Source organism: Aedes aegypti, unplaced genomic scaffold (assembly GCF_002204515.2).
Source record: "Aedes aegypti strain LVP_AGWG unplaced genomic scaffold, AaegL5.0 Primary Assembly AGWG_AaegL5_hic_scaff_1706_PBJ_arrow, whole genome shotgun sequence".
In the NCBI taxonomy this organism is placed as follows: domain Eukaryota; kingdom Metazoa; phylum Arthropoda; class Insecta; order Diptera; family Culicidae; genus Aedes; species Aedes aegypti.
This window is the reverse complement of record NW_018735164.1, coordinates 36,519-61,149: the sequence shown is the minus strand read 5'-3', so window position 1 is coordinate 61,149 and position 24,631 is coordinate 36,519. Positions and strand designations below refer to the sequence as shown.

Below are 24,631 nucleotides of genomic sequence, written 5' to 3'. Positions count from 1 at the left end.
AATTCCTTCTTTATTGACACCCTGGATGTCGGTTTCTGCGTAGACTTATCTGTAGTTTTTTGGACGATGTAATAAGTCAACACATATAATTTTGATGGGATTAAAGCAAGATCAGTATATTTCTCACCATTTTTTATGAAAACCGTTGAAACAAGCGATTAACTTCACAGAATAAGCGCCACCGTGATGCACGAATGTTTACTTATGATGGTGGGTCGAAAACTGAAACACACCGTTTGCTGAAATCATGGCATGCTTTTTCGACCGGTCGAAAATTGAAACATGGTGTTTCAATTTTCGAACAATTTTATACGTATAATTATGTGTATTTTTGCTTATGAAGGAAAATAATTCAATACAATATGCTTAAATTTGGTCTATTTTTGTCAACCTTCATTGAACAGGTATTTCTTTGATCAGTTTTCATACTGATTTGAGTCTTTTGCAAATGTGACAATTTTTCATCATTGCAAGAAAACAGGACTGATTCAGACAGCTGAAAATCGGATGAATGAATTTAAGATCAAAATAACGTTATATAAATGAAATTTTTATTACATCATTACAAGTATAACAGCAATGACACATTCCAATGATTTATGAAGGTTTCAAAATTTTAAATAGTACTTTAAATCACGTTTGTTCTATCAATGGTTCGAAAATTAGCACAGGGTCGAAAATTAGATCCCTTACCCTATATCGTGTGGCAGCGGCAGGGGTCCGAAAATACGCTAAGCCCAGGGAAGTCGAGAAAATTTCCTTTCCCTCAGCTTGGTCCTGCTGAATAGCTGCGCGTTTACCGCTACGACTATCTGAGCCCCAGCTTATTGCTATTTCCCCGCAATGTTCCAACAATATTTCAATACATAGTGTTTTCTTTGTTTTATTTCAGCATTGTGGGTGATGTGGGGCTTGCTATGTGGACATCTAGTTGCGTTCAAAGCTCCAAAGTCATGGCCGAATAAGTTTCTTATCAATGTCTGGGGTGGGTTCAGTGTTATTTTCGTGGCATCATACACTGCCAACATTGCAGCTCTTATAGCAGGCCTATTTTTTCACAATGAAGCAGGAAGCTACAGTGGACCGGTAAGATCTTTCTGAATTTATAGATTCGCAAACAAGTTAAAACTCATACTTTTATTCACAGTTATTAAAACAACGTATTGGTGCACCGGTTGCAACCGCCACAGAGTACTATGTCCAACAAAGCGATAAAATTTTGTGGGAGCATATGAAGAAATACCAACTTACTAATATTGAAGAAGGCATCGAAAGGTTGAAGTAAGTATTACAATGTCCACCGCATTATATCATGAAATTTCTACCAAAATAGTTATATATGAGGTATACTGCCGTGAATCGCAAGTCAGTCCCATCTGTAAAAAGTAGGCATTGAGAAAATGGGGTGTGAAGTTTCCAAACTCGTTTTCCATATGAATATTCAAAAAATTCCAGAGGATTGGAATATGTTCAAATCTTAATGAAACTTTCACAATTTGCTTTTCACTACGATATCTTTCTGAGTAAAATATAAAAATGATCAGAACACGGTTCATTTTTGTGTTACACGGTGCGGAAATCTGTTGTGGGACTGATATGCGGCTACTTTTTCCGAACAAATATTATTATCTCAATAGGGCAGCTGAAAGACCATTGGAAGATATGTTGGAAACTGAACTCAACTCAATTTTGACGAAAATGCAGATGGGACTGACTTGCGATTCACGGCAGTATAGGGAGCCCGATCCTATTCTTTACACTTTAGATTCACTTCGGCAGTGGGGGTTTTCAAAAGCTACTGAGCTAATATTTGGCCACAATATGCGTCGTATTGAACGCTTCTTATTGCAAAGTTTCAAACAAATCGTGGAAGTGTCCAAGTAGCTTTGCACCCTACGACTTTAATTCAGAGATCATTTTCAGAGCAACATAAATAAAGGGTGGAACAATCTTTGAAAACCGATACTTCTCCCTTACACCACAGAATACAGTCGAATCATTCTTGCAAACACATTTAACTAACAGATAAAGAGTAATCAGTTTCATTTGTTGATGGTATTTTTCTTAATAAATTACACTACCCGCCATAAGTATGGAATCGTTGCAATACTGAGTATTGCAGCACTTTTAAGTTTAGCATCACCCAAAATCAAGTGATAAAAGTTGTTTCAACAAAAATAAAAAATCGCAGGGGCTCAAAGGCGTGTTTTTTTTTAGATGACCTCAAAAATACAATGATCTAGCATTCAGAATCACGAGATAATATTTATTTTAGGTTATGCTAAACTTTTCAAGGTGCTGCAATATTCAGTATGAGTGTTGCAATACGCGATTCCATACTTATGGTGGGTAGTGTATGTATTACATGACTGGGGTTGATGGGAAAAGCTGCGGTTTGAAAAAGTTGTTCTGGATTTTTCAAACAACAGTTTACATTCATATTTGAAAGGTGGATCATATGGCAAATAGGTCTCATCCATATTATTCATTTTTATTTCAGAAATGGAACTATTGATCTGTTGATGGCAGATTCACCAATACTAGACTATTATCGAGCAACTGATCAAGGATGTTCATTCCAAAAAGTTGGCGATACATATGTAGATGATTCATACGCAATAGGAATGACGAAAGGGTACGTATAAAACCTACTTACATTCAACATCAAGAAACAAGAGTTTATCCTGCATTTCTAGTATCCACAACCAAAAAGAATTAGACAACACAATGTCGTCCAAATCGTAAAACTAAAAAACTAAAAATAACCTACAAAACCATAAAACTGCAATACTTAAAAAAAACAAAAAGAATACTTAATTAGATTTTTGAACACTAAAGAAAAAAAAAAACTAAAATCAAAGCCTACGAATCTGAAAAACTCATAGACATTAGGTTATATTTCGGTTGGGTGACAAAACGTCGAAAGACAAAATGTCGAATGCCAAAACGTCGAATGCCAAAACGTCGAATGCCAAAACGTCGAAAGGACAAAAAGTCGAAGGGACAAAACGTCGAAAGGACAAAACGTCGAAAGACAAAATGTCGAATGCCAAAACGTCGAATGCCAAAACGTCGAAAAAGAGAAGACATCGAAAACGAAATAAAATGCGAGTATATCTGACGAAACGTCAAACTGTTCTATTAATAAGGAATGTAAAAAAATGTAACGTCAAATCAAAAAACTAAACAAGGTTTTGAATAGTTAAGACATTGCAATATATAGTCTTTTCCTACGTTATCACCGTGACACGTTGAATTTAAGCTGATCTTTGAAGGGATAATTAAATAAAAAACAAACTTGTCGAAAGTACGTAAGATTGTTTACATAATTTTCAGACTATAAAATAATGATCGGAGTCTATCATCAAAGAGCTACTTTTAGTCAAACATTGAAAGGCGATGCGAGGGGCGTGATTTGAAATAAAACTTTCAATTGATGCTTGTATTTTTCTCATTATTTGATGTTTGTACGACAAAACTATACACAATTTCAACGCAAAAAAAAACTCAATGTCTTCTTTACAATTCATTTTTTATTCTTTACATTCAATACTCGATGTTACAAAAATATGGATATTCTTATGAAGAATATTTGTTTCTGAAAAGCAAACCAATTAATCGATTCATTACTTCGATGAAATAATGAGTAAATTTTCAAAGAATAAATAATTCAATAATTATCAAATTTATATGAATTTGATGTTAGCAGAGTCTATGAATGGAGAGCTGCACGAAGAGTGAAACCAAATCTACCTATCGAGCTGTCAAACGATCTACCTCGCGAGCAGACCATCAAATCAGATAGGGACTATTTTTGAACCCGAAGAAGAACAATCTTCGAAAGAAGTCTTTTCGCGCAACTCTCTGTATATAGATTCTGGATGTTACTAGTTTGTTGAAAGAATGAGGGTATTTTAAAAGAATAAATAATGCACTATTTTTCAACAGATAGCATAACTAGTAGTTAGTTCAACGCACATTAAAAAAAGAAATTCATTAAGAAAAATTTTAACTTTTTGAGGTAAAAATCTTTTTTAAAGTAAAACAAAATAAGCTATCACGAAATACTTACGCTCCATATTTAAAAAAAGGAAAAGTTCTCACATTCTAATGCACATTGCTCTGGTGGAAATTTTTTTTTTTTTCATTCACGAATAATAGGGAAAAGTAAAATTGTGCACTGCTATTAATTTTCCATACATCTGTGGTTTTGTGAGTCCAGGGGCTAGTCGTCTTCATTACATCTGTTGTGGTTAACATATTTCAGACTTCAATTTCAACATACTTCCTGAAATGCTGAACTGCTTCTTCTCTCGTCAGAAATCGATTGACATTTTTATGAAAATTTCTTCCATGCTTACTTCGATTTTTTTTTTTTTTTTTCTATCTTTATTAACGAGATTTTTAGCCCTGGGCTAGTTCATCTCGGGACCAACGGCTTTACTTCCCTTCCGAAGGAAGTCGTCACTGAAATTTTTAGTGACTATCTCGGGGATGGGATTCGATCCCAGGTCCTCGGCGTGAGAGGCGTGTGTTCTAACCACTACACCAGGTCCGTCCCCACTTACTTCGATGAAAATTGTTAATTTCGCTGTTTTCAACGCCGTTCGCATCGCAACCATTTTTTTTTTCTTAGCAACGCTTGTTATCTTTAATAACAAAAACCTTCGCTTGAAAAATCACTGCATTCTACGTTTTGTACATTCGACGTTTTGTCCCTTTCGATGTTTTGGGATTCGACGTTTTGGCATTCGACGTTTTGGCATTCGACATTTTGTCCCTAAACCTTATATTTCTTAGAACATTTTAAGAACATCAGCTCTGTGAATTAGAATAGTGCTTGAAGTTTGTAACACTTTTTTTTCAATTTTCTTTGCAGGTTTCCGTTAAAGGAGACTATTTCGGCATTGATATCCAAATATTCTAGTGACGGATATTTGGATATCCTAACAGCCAAATGGTACGGAAGTTTGGCCTGCTTCAAACTCGATCGCGATATCGGCCAACCGAAGCCATTGGGAGTAGCTGCCGTGGCAGGGGTGTTTTTACTACTGGGACTGGGAATGATACTAGGACTTTTAATTTTAATTTTTGAGCATTTGTTCTACAAGTATACACTGCCTATACTGCGACATCAACCCAAGAATACTATATGGAGAAGCCGGAACATTATGTTCTTTAGTCAAAAGCTATATCGCTTCATCAACTGCGTGGAGCTTGTATCGCCTCATCACGCCGCTAAAGAGCTGGTGCATACTATTCGGCAGGGCCAAATAACCAGCTTATTCCAGAAAAGTATCAAGCGGGTGAGTACTTTTAAAATCAAAGGTATTACAATCTTCATTTTGTGATGTAAGTAAACAACAGAGTAAAAATTGTGATATGTTATGCACTAAAGTTTTTTATATACGGTTTCTTTTTAAACGGCTTTTTTACACGACTTTCGGAATTTGCACGGTAGTTTTTTTGCGCTGATTTCGGGATCAACACGGCTTTTTTTATACACGGATTTTAGAATTACCACGGTTTTTTTACATGGATTCCAGAATTAACACGGTTTTTTTTACACGGATATTAGCACGGTTTTTTGCGTGGATTTTTGTTTACACGGCACGTTATTGATTTCTATTTATTTGGTTTTACATTAATTAGCTTGATAAAATCTCGCCAACAATGTTCCGCCAATTCACTTGGTTCATGATCATGGCTGCTTCTCTCCATTCTCGACTGCGACCCTCGATCTCCAGGTCATGGTGCACCTGGTCAATCCACCTAGCTCGCTGCCCCACGCCTTCTTGTTCGACCGGATTCATAGTGAACACCATCTTTACAGGGCATTTTCCGGCATTCTTGCAACATGCCCTTGCCCAGCGTATCCTTCCAGCTTTAGCCACCGTTGGAAAACCCCAAGAGCTTGCAAGTCCTCCTCTAGCATAGTCCACGTCCTACCAGCTTGTACTTTGTTTTCGACGCATTCACTATTAGCCTGACGCTTGCTTCGCGTTTCAGGCGGGAGAACAAATCCATCGTTCCAAATCTTCTCCCAATAATATCCATGTCTTCCGCGAAGCAAATAAATTGTCCGGATCACTTGAAAATCATGCCTCGACTGTTAAGCCCGGCTCTCCGCATGACACCTTCAATATTGAACAATAGTCACAAAAGTCCATCGCCCTGTCGTAGTCCCCGCCGAGACTCGAACGAAATGGAGTGTTCGCCAGAGATCTTCACGCAGTTTTGTACACCGTCCATCGTTGCTCTGATCAATCTTGTGAGCTTCTCTAGAAAGCTGTTCTCGTCCGGCACGTATCCCCCGTATAAATGCAGTGTGTATAAATAGTCAATATATTCATAGCCTTCTACGAAGTCTCTGACTTCTACCTGGTTTCCTGCTGAATATTACTTTGTTTTTTTTTTTTTCTCAAATACTCTCAGTGAAGGAAATGTTCGTATCACGAAGCACCTCACGAGATAAACCAAAGCCAAACAAACATGACGGACTCGCGAACAGGCTTAGTTTGAGTAATGTCGCACCCACTTGCACGGGAGTAGCGTTGCTGGAAGAGGGTGAGCTTGACGAAGCACCTCTTGAGGACAGGCGCAGAGGGTCACGACAGCAGAGGAAGTGACTGTGTCAGCATGGCGGATGAAGGAAACCTACCTGTTCCCACATTGAGGGAAGTTTAGGATGCCATCGGCCAGCTCAAGAACAATAAGGCAGCTGGTAAGGATGGTATTGGAGCTGAACTCATCAAAATGGGCCCGGAGAGGTTGGCCGCCTGTCACCGGCTGGTTGTCAGAATTTGGGAAACGGAGCAGCTGCCGGAGGAATGGAAGCAAGGGGTCATAGCCCCATCTACAAGAAGGGCGACAAACTGGAAAGTGAAAACTATTGTGCGATCACTATCCTGAGTGCCGCCTACAAAGTGCTATCTCAGATTATCTTCCGTCGTGTATCTCCAACAGCACATGAGTTTGTGTGAAGTTATCTACCTGGTTTCATCAACGGCCGCTCGATGACGGACCAAATCTTCACTGTACGGCAAATCCTCCAGAAATGCCGTAAATACCAAGTTCCAACGCATCACCTGTTCATCGACTTTAAAACGGCTTATGATATTTTTTTTTCTATCTTTATTAACGAGATTTTTAGGCCTGGGCTAGTTCATCTCGGGACCAACGGCTTTACTTCCCTTCCGAAGGAAGTCGTCATTGAAATTTTTAGTGACTATCTCGGGGATGGGATTCGATCCCAGGTCATCGGCGTGAGAGGCGTGTGTTCTAACCACTACACCAGGTCCGTCCCCTGGCTTATGATAGCATCGACCGCAAATAGCTATGGAAAATCATGGACGAGTACTGCTTTCCCGGGAAGCTCACAAGACTAATAAGACCAACGATGGACGGTGGTCAGAAAAGCGTGAAGATTTCGGGCGAACATCCCAGTTCGTTCGAATCCCGCTGGGGACATCGACAAGGTGATGGACTTTCGTGCCTGCTGTTCAACATCGCGCTAGAAGGTGTCATGCGGAGAGATGGGTTCAATAATCGAGGTACGATTTTCACAAGATGCAGCCAATTTATTTGCTTCGCGGATGATATAAATATTGTCGGCAGAACATTTGAAACGGTGTCAGATCGTACACCCGCCTGAAACGTGAAGTGACAAAAGTCAGTTTTGTGATGAATGCTTCACAAACAAAGTACATGTTGAACGGCGGAACCGAGCGCGACAGAGCCCGCCTAGGAAGCAGTGTTACGATAGACGGGGATGCCAGGTTCTGGATGAGTTTGTCTACCTCGGATCCTTGTTAACGGCTGATAACAACGTCAGTTGTGAAATGCGGAGACGCATCTTCAATGGAAATCGTGCCTACTATGGGTTCCAGAAGAAACTGCGATCGAGAAAGATTCACCCCGCACCAAATGTACCATGTACAAAACGCTAATAAGACCGGTGGTCCTCTAGGGACAGGGAGCATGGACCATGCTGGAAGAAGACCTGAAAGCACTTATTGTTCAAACGATGAGTGCTTAGGACTATTTTTGGCGGTGTGCAGGAGGCGGACCCTGTATCCAGAAGCTGGCGAAAGCCGGAAGGGTGCGTTGGACAGGGCATGTTGCAAGACTACTGGACAACAATCCTGCAAAGAACGTGTTCGCGTCGAATCCGGTTGGTACAAAAAGGCGTGGTGCACAGCGAGCGAGGCAGCTTGATCAGGTGCAACAAGATCTGGAGAGAAATTTTCAATTTTAGCGTTTCGTAATAAATGGATGCTCCCTAAAAGTTAAGCGTTCTATACCATGTACAGGCTCATTTCAGTACTGCTTTTTGTTGAGTTGAGTCACCACTCATATGCTAGTATAAAGCATCTTTCCTAAATGAACTGTTTTCACACGGAACCGTTTCTGTATGAAAACAAAAAATAAATCCATTTGATCTTGTTGCTGGAAAGAGGAGGCTGAGGAGAGTCGGCATTCATATGCTGCTGATGGTATTCTTCAGTCTGTCACTTTCTGACACTCCTCATCGAACCAAACGTTTTGTTTCGTCTTCGTCGTTAACTGTAGCCAATTCAATCAATTACAGAAAATGTATTTAGTTTAACATTTTACGACCGCACCTCCAAACACAAGTTTTGGCCAGAAAAAAAAATGAGGGGATGGGTGATGAATAGTCAATTCTAATTTGTACCAGCCTTATAATGTTGATTTTTTATTTTATTCAATACAAACTATCACAATTGGACCTAGAAGGAGGACGAACAGAGAAGACGTCGTAAGAGTAAAGCACAGTTTTTCGATATGATTCAGGAAATCAGAAGGTATGCGATTGAGTTTTTTTAGAATAGAACAGTAATGTCATACAATCATTTTACAGAAATATGTACTTAAACAGAGTTCAGCAACAAGAGCGAGACACATTACATCAAACACTAACTAAAGATGCTATACCGGAAGCGTCTCCTAGCAAATCCAGCACTCCAGCCAAAAAAATAAAAAGCAGTCCCAGGATGAGCATATTTGGGTTAGGACGGCATAACTCGAATCCTTCAACACTGAATGTAAGACGATTTAGTACTGATAGTATACTGAGTGAGCGATTGGATTCAATTGGGAGGCGTTTGAGTAGAGACATAACTAACTCGCCTCCAGATCTCACGCATAGATTTGAAACGTTTGGTAAGCTAAAAGATGGAGACGGAAAATTCGACACATACTCGGGGAAAGATACGAAAGAAGCAGTAGCGTCAAATAAATTTGATACGTTTAGTGGAAAAATTGAAAATAGTCAACCTGAGGAGAAGCCACCTGCATTACCCATTAAAAAAGGGAAACAAAATAGAAGATCGCCACTCAATCCTGAGCTGTACGTAAAAAATAAAAAATATTCCAGAGATGAAAGTCGTAAATTAATACCAATAAGTGAGAGAGTTGCTCATGGCCTTGCTCCTCCCTTTATTGAATCCGATACCAGTAGTGCTCTTTTGCGAGATAAATTACATGAGGAACTACGTGAGAAACATGCCTCTCATGGATTTAATCAAAGTATCCTAAAATCAGTCAATCAGAGTAGCGATATTAAGTCATCAATTGATGTCACAAACGAAAACAATAGACAAGGTAAAGTACCTCGACAAAGGATTAAGGGCAATAATCATGCTAAACGACGTACGGTAGATGGTTGTACACCGGATTTTTCTCAAAGTGCTAAATTAATTTAAATTTGTAATTTTCACAGGGAAGACACGAACACAGCATGCTTGAACATTATTATCAGATTAAGATTTTTTTCATTTAATTATATGGTGATCACCACGAATCATAATCCTGCATTATGTACCTCAAAATTATTCTATTAAATTCTCTATGAATCACGCCACACAATACCGATGAGATTTTGTAGGGACCAAGTTTGAAATATTTTCGGGAATTTTTACGACAATTTGACCAAGAATTTCTATGGGATTTACAGTTACAGTAGAAGTTCTGTAAGTCAAGAAATTGTTCAGAGGAAAATCCTCCAGGATTGTTCTGACGATGCTTCTCACGATTTCATTTAACGATTGCTATAAGACTTCCACGAAATCCAGATACTTCCTGGTGTATAGGTACAGTAAAATTATTTGCCGAGAGTTTCTTATTATATCCATCCAAAGCTTATTTGAGGCTTTCCTTAGCCTAGTGGTAACGTCCGCGGCTACAAAGCAAAGCCGTGCTGAAGGTGTTTGAGTTCTGTGTAAAGCAAAGTATGCTGTTTCGCTAAAGAAATTCCTTGACTAATTGGGTTAAGAAATTTCCTACAGAAAGCCCCATTTGAAATTACATTTCTTCAAAACTGCGTACTGCGATCAAATAAATGTGATTTTCTTGATCATTTCTCGGAAGAAATTTTCCGCACATCAGGATAGGGGATTCTATTCTTGTCAGCAGCAAACCAGCCTTAATTGAGGAAGTGGTTCTAGAACACTAAGCTGAGAAGCAGGCTCTGTTTCAGTGGAGTGCCGGCAATAATAAGAAAACTTAAACCTGGTCGAGTTTTCATGTATGGTCTATTATATATATACAATAAAGTGGGTAATCATGATCGTATATTCAAATCAAGGTGTTTTGTACGTGAATAGACCGACACTTGCCATTTGAAAAGTTTTGAGATAGTTTAACAAAAATATCTTGTTTCATTGGATGGAGACAAAATTGTAGAAAGTTCAATCAAAAAAAATGCCGAGGCTCCTGAGATATCTGTAAAACATAAATTTCATGATAATAAATCTTCTAGCTGTTTAGTGAAATATCTATAAGTAAATGGAAAACCGAATTTAGTACTATACCATTTAATGTACTGTGTCGGGTCTAGTACACGACACTGAAGACGGCATTACAGTTGAGGTCGAAATACGCGTATCTGTCAAAAGATACAAACTCTAGTGCAATTAAATGGTATAGTACTAAATTCGGTTTTTCATTTACTTATAAGTTTCATGCTGGTGGCGATATTTTGGATCAACTAACTCGATCAATGATAGGCCTTGAATTACTAAACAACTTTGTCGAGGACGTCATCTTTTCAAGTGGTAAGGATCCTGAGATATCCGCAAAACAAAAGTTTCATGGTCACTAGCGTCGCCTGGTGGCGAAATCTCGAATTTTCTTGGTTCAAATAAGCTACTGAACAACTTTGTCGAAGACGAAATATTTCAGGATCCTGAGATTTTTAAAACGAAACCCTCATGTACACTACCACCGCCTGGTGGCGGAATTCCGTATTTGAATGACCACCGCATGTCTGCCCTTGATCTTCTAAACAACTTTGTCGAAAATGATTTTTCTATATTTAATCTCGATCGCAAGATATTTTATGTATAACATGAAAAACCAAAAGCGTTGTACAAAAAACAACGCGCGACTACTCGCGTTACAAAAATTCACGCAACAACTGAAAAGTTAAAGCCCTAGTAAAATTGCAGCAAATGTCGAATCTGAAATAGTAGTTTACGGAACAAGTTGCAAAATGATTTTACAGCACGAGTCGTTAATTTACCCAACGAGGCTTACCGAGTAGGATAATTACGACGAGTGCTGTAAAAATCGAGTTCTGCAACGAGTTACTTACAACATTTTTTACAATTTCGTAGAAGACCACTTGAGGGTATCAGAAATTATATCGGAATGAATTTACCATTATTTTACAATTTCTGAAAAATTGTTGTGTAATGATTCATTACGCAACTCAAAATAGTTACGTAATGATAAAGCGTTGCATAATGACTATTACCGCACTGCATCCTTCAGTGCAGGAAAGTAGGCCATTTCATGACAGATTGGCGTGATAAAAAGTAGCCTATTACGATGAGAAATTGCAAAATAGTAGTTAACGCAACAAGATGCAAAATGCAAATTTTTACAGCACGAATCGTACATTTTTCCAATAAGGCTTGCCGAGTTTGATAATTATGACGAGTGCTGTAAAAAGCGAGTTCTGCAACAAGGTGCGTACAACATTTTTTTGTAATTTCGTAGAAGACCAATTGAAGGAATCAGAAATAACATCGAGATGCATTCGTCGTTACTTCACAATTCCTAAAAATTGTTGCGTAATGAAAAAGCGTTGTGTAATAATCATTATGCATAATTCAGTGCAGGAAAGCAGACTGTTTCATGACAGATTGGCGTAACGGTAAGACATTGCAAAAAAGCAGTTTTCGTCATAGTGGTATAAAAAAATAAAAAATAAACACACAGATGTTTTTCCTAATTTTGAAAATAAAAAAGCTGTGTTTTATTTTTTTATTTTTTTCTATTTGTCGATTTGTATGGAGAAAACTGTTTTTTTAGATTTGATACTTGCTCCAATTTTATTGGTACCTCTGGAAGGTTTCGTACATTCTTTTTCTTCTTAACATAACGTCTTCACTGAAACAGTGCCTGCTTTGTGATCTATGGAGATCGCAACAGTTATTAACTGAGAGCTTTGTCAAATTTTCTCTTGCCATTTCAAGGAAGTTCGAGGAATTACCTTTACGAAAAGAAACTTTGTTTTGTAGCCGCGGACGTTATCCCTAGGCTAAGAAAGGGCTCTTCCGTACGTTTTACAACAATTTTGAACTCAAAATCTGTTCTTTGCTGCTCCCTAAATGAAATTAATACACGTTACCCAACACTGTGTGTTGTTGAATTGTGATCATCATATTATTGAATTTAAATTCTCAAAATTGATAGTCATGTCCTATGGCAACTAATCATGAGCATATGAGATAAATTTGGAAGCACCTTGAACTACGAACACTTTGTTTTCGTGGAACCACGTGTCCAAGAAGCCATCGAACTGAAGCATTACGCATTGTATACACCTATACAGTATATATTTATATGGACTTGCCTTACTCAATATCTACCATTAAGGTTGAATTAAGGTCTAAAGATGGCCGTCAAAATGGAAGACTTATGCCTCTATTCGCGTTTTCAAAGGAATAATCTCAAGAAATCTCGTAGACTTATTCAAACAGACTCAAATCAGAAAAGTGAACAAACTTAGTTTATCAATCCTACGTGTATCGCAGACAAAATTCTACACGTTCCGCTCTAAATCAACTCGATTTTTCACTTTTAGAACGTTTAATTTCCGGATTTACAAAACGACGAAAGTAAGATTCTCCACGTTCACAACCTAACCACTACTTTCGCCGCTCTGTTGTATGGGAGACAAAGTGACTTAACCACGAATCAAAACAAAACACTACTTGAGTCGATTTTACACTGGTACAAAAACGTCCTAAGTAATTGATTGAAACTTATCATTTCATCATACAATTTTTGTGGAAAATGATAGGAACTACCTAGTGTTTTAACGCGAGCTGATTGCATGCAAAATTTAAGCGATGTACACGGTAAAAAAATGAAAAAAAGGGATTCGTTTTAAAACAGTTTTAGAAGAAAGGTTGTGATTCTTCTTAATTATCTTTCTCAAAACTGTATGAAATTTACTTACGTCGATTTGAAAAAGTAATCGAGAAATAGGGAGGCTTCTGCTCTTCTTATTTTAAGCTATCTGCTAGTGCATGAGACTAAAATCAAATCTACGCTGGGCTCTGTTGCTTTTTTCGTGAGATTTGTGCCTTGGAAGTTCTGGTGCAAAACAGAAGTTGGATTCCAAGACGTTTAAATCATTCAATTTTAATGGGGACTATGTACCTGAAAAGAAAAGTAATAGTCTACCTCGTTGGCGTGGGGAATTTTTTGCTAAAAATGCTCAAGGGAAACAGTTGATAATGAATGTCATTTAAAATGGAGCACTCCGTAAAAAAAATATTGGCTTCTTCAGTCCCAACTGCTTCTCTGCTCAGTGTTTGTATACGCACTTTCACAGTTAGTGACTGAGTGCTTTGCCAATATGTAGGCGTACAATCGTAATTCAACAATAATGGCGCCACTTTAAAAAATAATATGTATAGAGTGATACGTGTCCATATATATATACTTTATAGATACAGGGGCCTTCCTTAGCTGAGTGGTTAGAGTCTGTGGATACAAAGCGGTCGGTCCAGGATCTTTTAGTAAAGGAAATTTCCTTGACTTCCCTGGGCATAGAGTATAATCGTACCTGGCCACACGATATACGAATGCGAAAATGGCAACTTTGGCAAAGAAAGCTCTCAGTTAATAACTGTGGAAGTACTCATAAAACCACTAAGCTGAGAAGCCAGGCTCTGTTCCAGTGAGGACGTTAATGCCAAGAAGAAGAAGATGCGTAATGTTTCAGCTCGAGGAATCCGGGAAGAGGTAATATTTTTTGTACAACCGCAGCTTAAGTAAATTGAATGTGTTTAAGACCGTCTAAAGTATCGCGATATGCCAAATCTGCGGCTGAAAACAATACGTGGAACGTTAAAACGTCGAATGCCAAAGTATAGGACTTAACATATAGAATTTTTAATTTGACTATTACATCTCTCCTTCTTCTTATTTATTTTATGTTTTTTATTGATCTTTTTGCATTTCAATTAATTATTCGTATTATTTCATCATATTATGGTGCTCAAATAACAATCTACTTCGGTTAGATTAGAATTAAGCATTTCGCACAAATTCGTAGATGGTACAGACCATTGTATGAGGGTTGCCTCCTTCCCGTCCGTTACCAAAGTCAGAAATTTGGGACTAATAACTAACTCTTAGACAAGATTGACGCAACCTCCAATAATCGAGAGCTGTTCTGGCAGCTATCATTCCTTTGTTAATGTGGAGACACCAAGCGATGCGACTTAATTGCGCACTTTAAGTTTTAACTTTACCTTGTATGATAGTTTTCACGTAACGCATAATGCATTAATCTTTTTTAAACCCTAACGTTTTGTTTCTTCGACGTTTTGTTTTCCTGTCGCAAAAGGGTTAGAATTGATAAAGTTGGACCAACTCACAATACATGACGTTAGCTTCTCTATTGCGTGATGTACAAAACAATCTTTAATTACCCTCAATGGTTTGTCGATGAAATAACTATACAGAACAGTCAAATGATTTTAAACGTAATTTACACATTTTATACTTTTTTATACACTTGAAGTTATTATCGAACTATAGCTCAAAGCGAAATACAAAGAATCTAAGTAGTTAAGTTTTGAACGAATATAATAAGTTTGCATAGATTTCACCAATTTCTCATGGGAACGTCAATTTTGATGCAAATTTGTGCTATGTGAATGATGGAATGATCAAACCATCTATCGATAAAATATTGTTTGTTTAATGATGAACAGCTATCAGAATAAATCACATGTGTTTTACACATATTTGTTTTTTTTTCTTCTCGCTCATTGGAGAATATTGTGAATCTAGCACTAAATCGAATTCCGATTGTCAATCGTTGACTTCCGCTCATGTTTTTATACGTTAACATCGGAAGTAGTGCGCTGTATAATCCATCTGCCCAGCAAACAACACGATCGTATATGACAGGATATAAGATTACAAATGTGGAGGTGATATACGTACATTTTGCATGCATTCAAATGCAGCTACTATTAAGGGCTATCGTATACGAGTTTGTGTCTACAGCGGGTGATGATTAATGCAGCAATGTTCAACATATGGTAACAACAGCGGAAATAAATTATTAGAATAACGAATTTAACTCAAAGTACTGGCGCCACAATATAACATCGAAAGTATTTCAATTAAAATAACTATTTTAATTGTACATTTATCTCAAAAAAGCAAAAATATTCCAACGAGTAGAAGGTAGAAGGCTAGAATACCTTTGTACTTCATGGCCGCTTTCCAGTAGCGAATTTGGTTTTGGTTCTTGGGAAGCTTGCAAACTTGAAGGTAATGCTTTTTAAGAAGGTATATTTTAAGTATATGATAAAATCAAGTTGAAGTATGCAAGAATATTTCAACTCTTAACATGCTTCGTTAATTAGGGTAAATCGCCAATTGTTGAACGGTCAAAATGCTCGCTAATTGTTGAACACGCCATAAGGAATACACGGGCTGTTCAACAATAGGCGACGTTTTTAGCCGTTCAACATTAGGCGACTTGCCCTAACAGTTATCTATGCAACAAGTTGCACACTTTTTCAGCACAAGTTGTACATTTATTCAACGAGACCGAGTTAGATGAATACGACGTGTGCGACATTTTTTTTTGCAATTACGAAAAATGCCGTGGCAGTTGAATTATTTATTGAAGAATAAACATAAATATTTCAAGAAAATCGTGGGATGTGTGGAATGACTTTCTTTTAATGAGTTGAATCTTACGATTAAATGTCAAAACTTCCATAAACGACACGCGTAATAGACGACAAAAATCCAGAAAAATCGCAACAAATCTTATGAATCTGTCAAGTCTATCAGAAAAATATCATAGCTCTTCAAGTTTTTGAGATATTGGCTGCTGAAAATGCAAAATTTGACTATTTCAATTAATTTGCATGCATGCACTTATCAACAATGTTCATAATACTTTCAGTACTCAAAAGTTTTTTTTATGATTTAGAAAAGTATTGTATTTTGCCCACTTTGTATGGAGACTGAAAGCATGTTGAAAAAATCGATATAGATCTAAGACCCGTAGCTAAAAATTGTGACATTTTTTAGAACAGCATCAGATTCAGCAATTCCATAACTACTAGAGATACATAATTTAAACCTTGAGTCACGCAAAAACGTCATTTTTGTTACGCTGTCAAATTGGCATTTCCTATAAATTAATTATTGCATAATGTCATTATAACACCAAGAAACAAATGTGCTCAATTCATGTGACGGAACATCAAACTAAAATAAGTGAAGATTTTGCGCTACGGGACTCTTTACCCCATCGATCGAATGGGACTTAAGAAAAACGTGGTGATCCATACAACATTTTTAAACCATTCATACAAAAATGCCACATAGAGGGGTGGGATTTGTCGAAAATGGTCAAATTTTGCTTGAAGTAATTTACGGATATTCATTTGAACATGGTGTCATATAAAGGTAATGAATATTCTATGCTCTGTTCTGGTAACGGTATAGTGAAATTTCTTAGTACGAATCGATCAATAAATTATGTTTCATTACAGTACGCGACTGAGAAGAAATACTCTTTAAATTACAGTTTGCGGTAGAATTCATATTGATCGATTCGGGCAAGACATTCCTTAAGCAAAGTTCTTAACTTAAGTGAAGAAGAGAAAACTACTTGAAGCCAATAAATAATCGAGTGTATAGAGTTATTTTTGTGTAATTACAATTGGTCGGTGTTCGATCGACCGGACTAGATAATATTTTGGCTTTGTTAAATAAACAAGGACAATCCAGTATTTTTTATGATATTTTGTTACAGTGCTTTAAATAGATAAGTTTCATTATTGCAACAAACAATGCAAATATTTTGTCATTCCGAATCAAAAAAGAAATCGTTAAAAAACACTCGGTCCGTCTGTCGGAACACCATAACTGTTGATTGAGAACCCTTTTTCTGGCAAGAATCGCTCATTGCTCAAAATTTCTACATCGAGATAGAACAAAAAAGTTTGCTTAAAATGCAAATCTAAAAGCTGATCGCTGGACAACATTAACTAACAGGATTATATTACCAATACTACACACATTTTTTTTGTTTTCTTTAAGTTTTAAAAAAAACTAGAACCACAGACAAATTGACGTATCACTTATAAAGATTCCCTTTCAAACACATGGTGAAGTGGACCATCACCGAATGACCATATTTCACGAAACATAATTAGCTATGTGGCACGAGCTTGTCAAACCCAAAACGATTGTCGTGGGTATTAAAAAACTATATTAAAATGATCGTTAAAAGTGTGGTCGATGGTTTTTGTCAGTTACACTTCTGTTTGTCTGTTGCTAGAACTATTAGATCAAAATGATCAATAAACAATCTGCCGTAGGCAATCTCCTTCGTGCTTCATTGCGATATCGTTGAATAGCTCTAAACTTTACAGTGATTGAGTGTTATATACATATAATAGATCGTAGCACAAACAAGTTAACAAATGATTACATCTTACAGTTGAGAATAAAAACATCGAACATTTGATTTCACTCTTAGTTTTATTTAACGATGCATCAATTAGTTATACTTTGAGGTAAACAATAAAGCAATGAATGTGAATAATCAGATATAATAAAACTATTTAGAAATTGAACGTCACTAATTTACTGCCAATTTAAAAACGAACGTATGATGTGTAAGACTAGAGTTTTTCAATAAAATTCACTGAATATAATTGGAATCTGATTGATTATAATTCATTAATTATGAATGGTGTTTTATTTATTTTTGATGACATCCAAATGTATTCAAATGTAGCGTAGATTCCACTACCTGTTTCGATGAGCAACTAAAAAGGTTTTTTTTATTCATTTATTTTTTATTATAATTATTATTTCATTTATTATATTACTATAATATATATATACAGCCATTCCATGAAAAACGATCAAGTGGGTCACGGAATTCCGTGAAAATTTGCTATTTTGTTCCTAATCCGAAATAAGGATACACGTGTTTTTGGATTTTTTGATTAGAGTGCCATTATTTTCGAAATAGATGACCAGAAAAAAACGCGATTTCGCAAAATTTTTATTTTAAAAAAAGAACACGTAACTTTTGAACCGTTCGACGATTTCCAATCTTTTGGATTTTGAAGATTTTGAATTTTCAGGAAAATATAAAATTTCACAAAAAATGTTTTTTTTTATGAAAAAATAAATCAATAATTTCCGTTTTTCGTGTTTTGAAGGCCTTGGGACCAAAGGGCTATTGCTGTTTCATTTTTTTTGAAAGTTCAGAAAATTTTACGCGATGTATGTTTTTTTTTATTTTTGAGATATATTTTTTTGAAAATAAAAAATCAGTCATTTTTCATCGGCACACACTGTAGGTCTCAGCGCATTAGATTTTTTATTTTTAGAAATATCATAACTTTTGAACAGAATTTCGTGGATATTTGGTTGCATTAAATGATTATCCCTAATATACACATCCAATAAGCGAATTAATGCATAATTCACATTTAACCTCTAAAACATTATGATGTGACCGTCTTTTTAAGAAACCATTGAATAGATATTGAGATAACGCCTTTGTCCAAATTATATTCACATGAGGGTGTCCAAAATGTATATTTGGTGTCCGAAATGTATAACAGACAGGCTGCTAAAAACGCTTTTGGCAGCTAATGTTACAGTTTGTAAGTTTTTTCTTCCCAGACTCAAAGTACAATGTACAAAGTACAATAAGCATATAAATATCATAACGTAATAAAATATTAGTATCTAAGGCAATTAATCGATCGCCGTTTCCAGACAATCCTTAGCCTGTCCAAAATACATAATATCCTAGGCATTGTTGGCACGTTAACCATGGCCAACTCCGGTCGGATCGAGGTGGATCGTATATTTCTGAATGAAGGGAATCAACACACTGATTCTGCTAGTATACTTTACACTACTTTATTACACTACTGTTCACTACATGTAAGTATTAGCCAGCCAATCGGGAGCGTCTTAGAGACTACCCGACTCAACTGCCTCAGGGTCACACCCTCACCTAAATTTACCGCGGACATGGAATCTTCGCACTAGAAATTTAGGAAAACCCAAGCACCTCACTGCTCATAACTCCTACTTTATTTCCTTCACTACAGTTTCATTGGGCCAACCCTTCTTCTCGCTAATCACTTCTTTAGCACTTTCTTATAAGCTAATCTGACCTTTTCACTTCGGGGCCCCTTCTTCTTCCGGCTACCACTGTCCACTCCTTCCTCTCGAGCTGGTATCGGCCTTCGGCGCTCACCTGCTTCGGCCACGTCTGGCCACGCTCTTCTCGGGTTGGCTTGGGCAACTTCGGCTGCAGCCTGCTGGGACCCTCCTACGTGTCCTAGGGTACCGATTTGATGACGGATCGGTTTTCGGCTTATAACGATGCCGGAAAGTACCGGAATAGGCCTCTAGGACGTCGTAGGGCGGTAATAGAAATCTTGTGGTTTCCATACCAAAAAATCGACGGGGTCCTAATGGAATGCAAAATGGTTTCAAACCACGGTAATAGAAATTGCGGTTTGGTAGTTACCTGGTGTCTATTCTCCGCTCACTACTTTCTCACATAAATCTTTCGTCTAACTTTCTAACTTTCAATATATTCAATATCCAAACTGTATCTGGGCAAGTGAACGACAGTCATCTGCATTTTCCCCAAGAGGTTCTTGACCTAGGTCGTCGGTCATTACCCTTTTTCATTCGGGATATCTACAATGGCCCCATTTCGCCACCCCTCATGGCCGCTCGAATGCTATCACCAGACATATCTGGTGGTGGGTTTTGGGAGCTCTGGGTGGTAGCCTGAATGGTTACGGTCAGCTGACATATGTTTGCCCCAGCTGTATGCTTAGTGTTACTGAAAAAAAAACCTACACAACTATTACAAATTTCCTGTCATATATTTCAACGGACAAACAAAATACAAAATCCCTTCAACATTATCAATCAACAAACCAAACACTTACATACTTTACGTTTCACTTGGATCACTTCACTCCGACGTATATTCGCAGCGGATTAAAACAAGACTAACTTGACTACGCGAACGTGTCGCGTATTTATAGCACCGCGCCACGTGTTCTAGAAAAACGCGGAAGCTCCTAGAAGCATGTGGTATAGTCGCGATGCGTTTAGCTCGGTCACTGACTCATGGTCTGGGAACACACGAGTGATCAGACGGTCACTCACGGTGTTCATCCGCTCCCTGTGGAAACTCTCGGCCACAGAGGCGTCGCCAGGGTGGGCTGTGTAAGGGGCTGCACTCGGGTAAGTTTGAGACGCACATATTTACGGCTCGTTCTGTACGGAACAAGCATAATTATGATAGCGTGATGGATAAGTATATTTTTAAAAAAGTTCTCAATTTTTGAGAAATTTGACGTTAGATGCTTTCGTCATACAAAATACAACATATTTTTTTTTACAAGTGGGAAATCTCCGGGAATCCGATAAGCGGGAAACCTCGGGTTAAGCACGGGAAACATCCAGGAAATTGCAGAACACACCGGGAAAATATGTATTCCCAATATAAGAATATCGATTGTCTCATTTTTATGTTGTTACTGTGCTGCCCATAAAGTTATGCCTATGGCCAGGCATTGCAGAATTTGTTCTCATTTGAGTGTGAAGCACGATCAAAGCCAGGCTGTCTTGGTAGTGTCATTCTAAAAACACAACAAGCCGTTCCATAGGGGACGTTAGCCAAAAGGAAGGACGTTTCAAGTAATACTGTTTCATATGGTATGCCCTCTTCAACATCTAATCCAATTTCACTCGCCGTTCCCTTACGGCCTATACATCTAGTATTCATTGCTTTTCTTCTCCATGCTCTTCTTACTTGAGCAAATAGACCGATATGCGGTAAAACAAATTCAAAATAAGACATGATATTCCGCGTAATAAACAGAAAAATGTATGTTGTACAATAACACAAGCAAAATTAATATTGAATTTCTGTAGCAACAAGTTAATTTTTAAATACTGCAATTATTCATTTATTAAATGAAACACTTACAACATTTTGTTAACAAATCCAAGGGATTTTTCTTTTATGTTCTTTCCCCCCAAAGTAACTCATCTTTATCATAAGTTAGAAAAATGTATGTTTTGATATGATTAACAACAATATAGATAGTGTAATGTTGAAACAATAAATTCTATTCTTTAATAGGATTAAAATGAAATGATGAAAAAACTTAAAACCAAACAATCGTAAGACTAGAAATTAAAAAGTAAATTTCCAAATATTGTAACTTATTGAAATGCACTGATATGTGTTCAATTTTATTATAAAACTGTTAAAAATAAACAAATAGGAACATGTTCAAATAAATATAGCACATTATGATATATTTTTGTTTTATTTTCTGGTATAACAGTATCTAACAAAATTATATCATAATGAGATATGTGAATCATATTCTGATGGAATATTATTTTATTTTTGTTATATGCCTCTAGTCGGGTAGCGCCATAGGATACGTTCGGTAGACGTTCAGGCCGACAAATGGTTAGATTTACGCATTACGATTTAAGCTGCTGATCACAACAAACTCACCAAATTCCATTTTCGAGATCCGCCGCTGTCTGTCGTCCTCTAATAATGAAAGCTTGAGCCGTTACTTATCACTGCCATTAAAAGGCACGCACTGCAGTTCTTAATTAAGATTAATCCATCCCGAACCGACCATCCACGAATCACATTCAATTTTTGAATCAAACACGCACGAGAGATAAAAAAAACGAACCGCGCGAAACGAACTCAATTGATGGTGCCATCACTGAGCACTCTCGAGCTAACGCAAGCAAATCGAATAAAAACAAAAAAAAATATCACAAAACATCTTCAGATATAATGTCCGATAAAAAACACATCTAGGGTGCCAGTTCCATTAGTGGACTACCTAAGCTATCAAAAAATCATAATAATAACGAAAAGCCTTAACAATGTTTTTTGGCAACAGAAAGATTTTAACCTATACTATATGGGAAAAATATAAAAAGAGTGATAAAACTATTTTTTCAGCATAAAATCACTTGAGCCACTATTGGTACCAGTACACGTGTTCCAGTAGTTGCGCTAGTGCTCCAGTAGTAGACGTTCGGAAATGATACAAGGAATTTTAAACAAAATATAACTTTTTTACATAGGTTTAACATTTTTCTTCGGCAGCAACTAATATCTTTCGAATGAAGCATAAAGATCATCTCTGGGACTTTTCTTGATTTTTGTACATCCATTTTAAAAACTGCTTCCATCCGTTGATCCACTATTGGAACCACGGCTACTACTGGTGCAAGGAAGCAATTTTTTTTTTTTGCGTAAACTTAATTATTTCTATGGGTTTGATAAATTAAAAAGCTGAAATTTGGCAAATCGATTAAACTAGAGGCGATCTTTCACCAAAAATAACACATGTCGTTTTTATCGAAAAATGTACACTTTATTCCTTAGTCCAATCGTCCAATCTACTGGTACATTACAACCATTGGTACCGGAACCCTATCACTTTGAAAAATATGTTTCCACAGAACATTTGCACGTGGTGCTGCGCCATCTCCGAATCTAATTTTCACCAGCGGAATCGAAAAAAAAGGCGAACGAGGTAAACGTGACACAAAATTAAAAAACGTAGCGCCCGCGCGCATGGCTTGCTGCGATCTTCCAACATTTCTTCATAATTTCTTATAATACATTTAATGAATTTAATTTTAGTAACACTAAACTAAAACAAATACTGAGAATTATTCTGGAAACCAATAAACAATTAGATCTTCTCAACGGTAACAGCAGGTCCGTCGCACTCGGGCTCAGATTGGGTACCACTTCTAGTACTGCATTTGGTCCCTCGGTAGAGCAAAAGTACCCAAGTTTGACACGCGCAGTACTTTTCACGGCATTTAGATTACCTTATGAGCCATAAAATTTTGGGCATTTGCAAGGACATGAAGGTCTTTAATTTGTCTTTGGTAACAGCATATACATTAGAAAGCGATGTGTTTGGATTGGCATCTAATATAACTGAAAGAAAAGGACCAGGAAAAGGAAATGAAGTTGAAATCGTTGCTAAAACTTACTGCAAAGTTTCGGAGAATTTGGTCAAGACCCCAGGCCAACTGAATCAAGGAAGTGTCCAAGTAGGGTAATTTACGGCTTCGGCACCATTCAACCTTATCGAACTAAATTTCAAACGCAAATGCACAGTATTTTCTACACAATGAAAACATTCAGATGATTCTTTGTCTCTGTCAGCTTCCCGATGATGATTTTCGAGACTGAATATAAATTTCGCCAGAGATGTCATGAATTTAAATGACACGCTAAATATATGCGATGAATTCGGAGCTGCCAAAGAATTTGCCTGCAGTTCTTTTGAATCTGCCGAAGAATGAGGCTGCGACAATAGTCACTGACAAGAGATGTCCGAAGCGTTGTAAAATGTTTCCAAAAGCTTTTAACAAGTTGTCGGTATGAATATAGAGTATCGAGTGCGCATTAGTGTAAACAGATAACACGTAGGGTGACTGATCCAGTGGTAGTGTGTGTACCAATAATAGTGGTAGTGCGGTTTCAGCGTGTATAGACTTTTATTTTTATGTGTATTTTTCTCATGGCTTGTTAAATTGTTATGAATGTGTATAAAATGTTGTTGGAAATAAGTAAGGAAATAGTAAATAATTAAAAACCTTAACTTTTTTGTCCTTTGCACCAGTAATGTGTGGGGTTCCTATAATAGTGGGTTTCAATGGGAAATCATGTAACCACTATTATAGAACAGCCGTTAGCAATACCAATTACTGGACATGTTCCAGTCATGGAGGAATGCATTTTTTGAAAGATTCAATGATTATATATACTAAATTATTTTTTACGTAAATAGAATAGAAAAGTTTTGTTGACGTATTCAGTATGAAAAACGAGCTTCCGTTATTTCTGGTGAATTTTTATTCTACCCGTTATATTCCACTTCATTGTCCAGGACGCCTATATATATTGCTGGATGTTTCGTGAAATTACAAAAGAAGCGTGGCATCGGCTTAGCTTACCGGAATAGATGAATTCCCACGTGAACGAGTAACA

At 37.1% G+C, this 24,631-nt stretch overlaps 1 protein-coding gene across 4 annotated transcripts; it reads left to right on the top strand.

The window, feature by feature from the left end:
• Nucleotides 1–863: 863 nt before the first annotated feature.
• Nucleotides 864–10,255, top strand: LOC110680644. Of its 4 annotated transcripts, none has more exons than XM_021856444.1 (6): nucleotides 864–1,086; nucleotides 1,148–1,281; nucleotides 2,501–2,635; nucleotides 4,880–5,306; nucleotides 8,758–8,825; nucleotides 8,900–10,255. In XM_021856444.1, the coding sequence occupies exons 1-6, from the start codon at nucleotides 904–906 to the stop codon at nucleotides 9,723–9,725; spliced, it is 1,773 nt and encodes a 590-aa protein (XP_021712136.1). In that variant the 5' UTR covers nucleotides 864–903; the 3' UTR covers nucleotides 9,726–10,255. The 4 variants fall into 4 exon arrangements, with proteins under 4 accessions (XP_021712136.1, XP_021712134.1, XP_021712135.1 ...); XM_021856442.1 differs by having other exon boundaries at nucleotides 8,882–10,255; XM_021856443.1 differs by having other exon boundaries at nucleotides 8,755–8,825.
• Nucleotides 10,256–24,631: the final 14,376 nt, after the last annotated feature.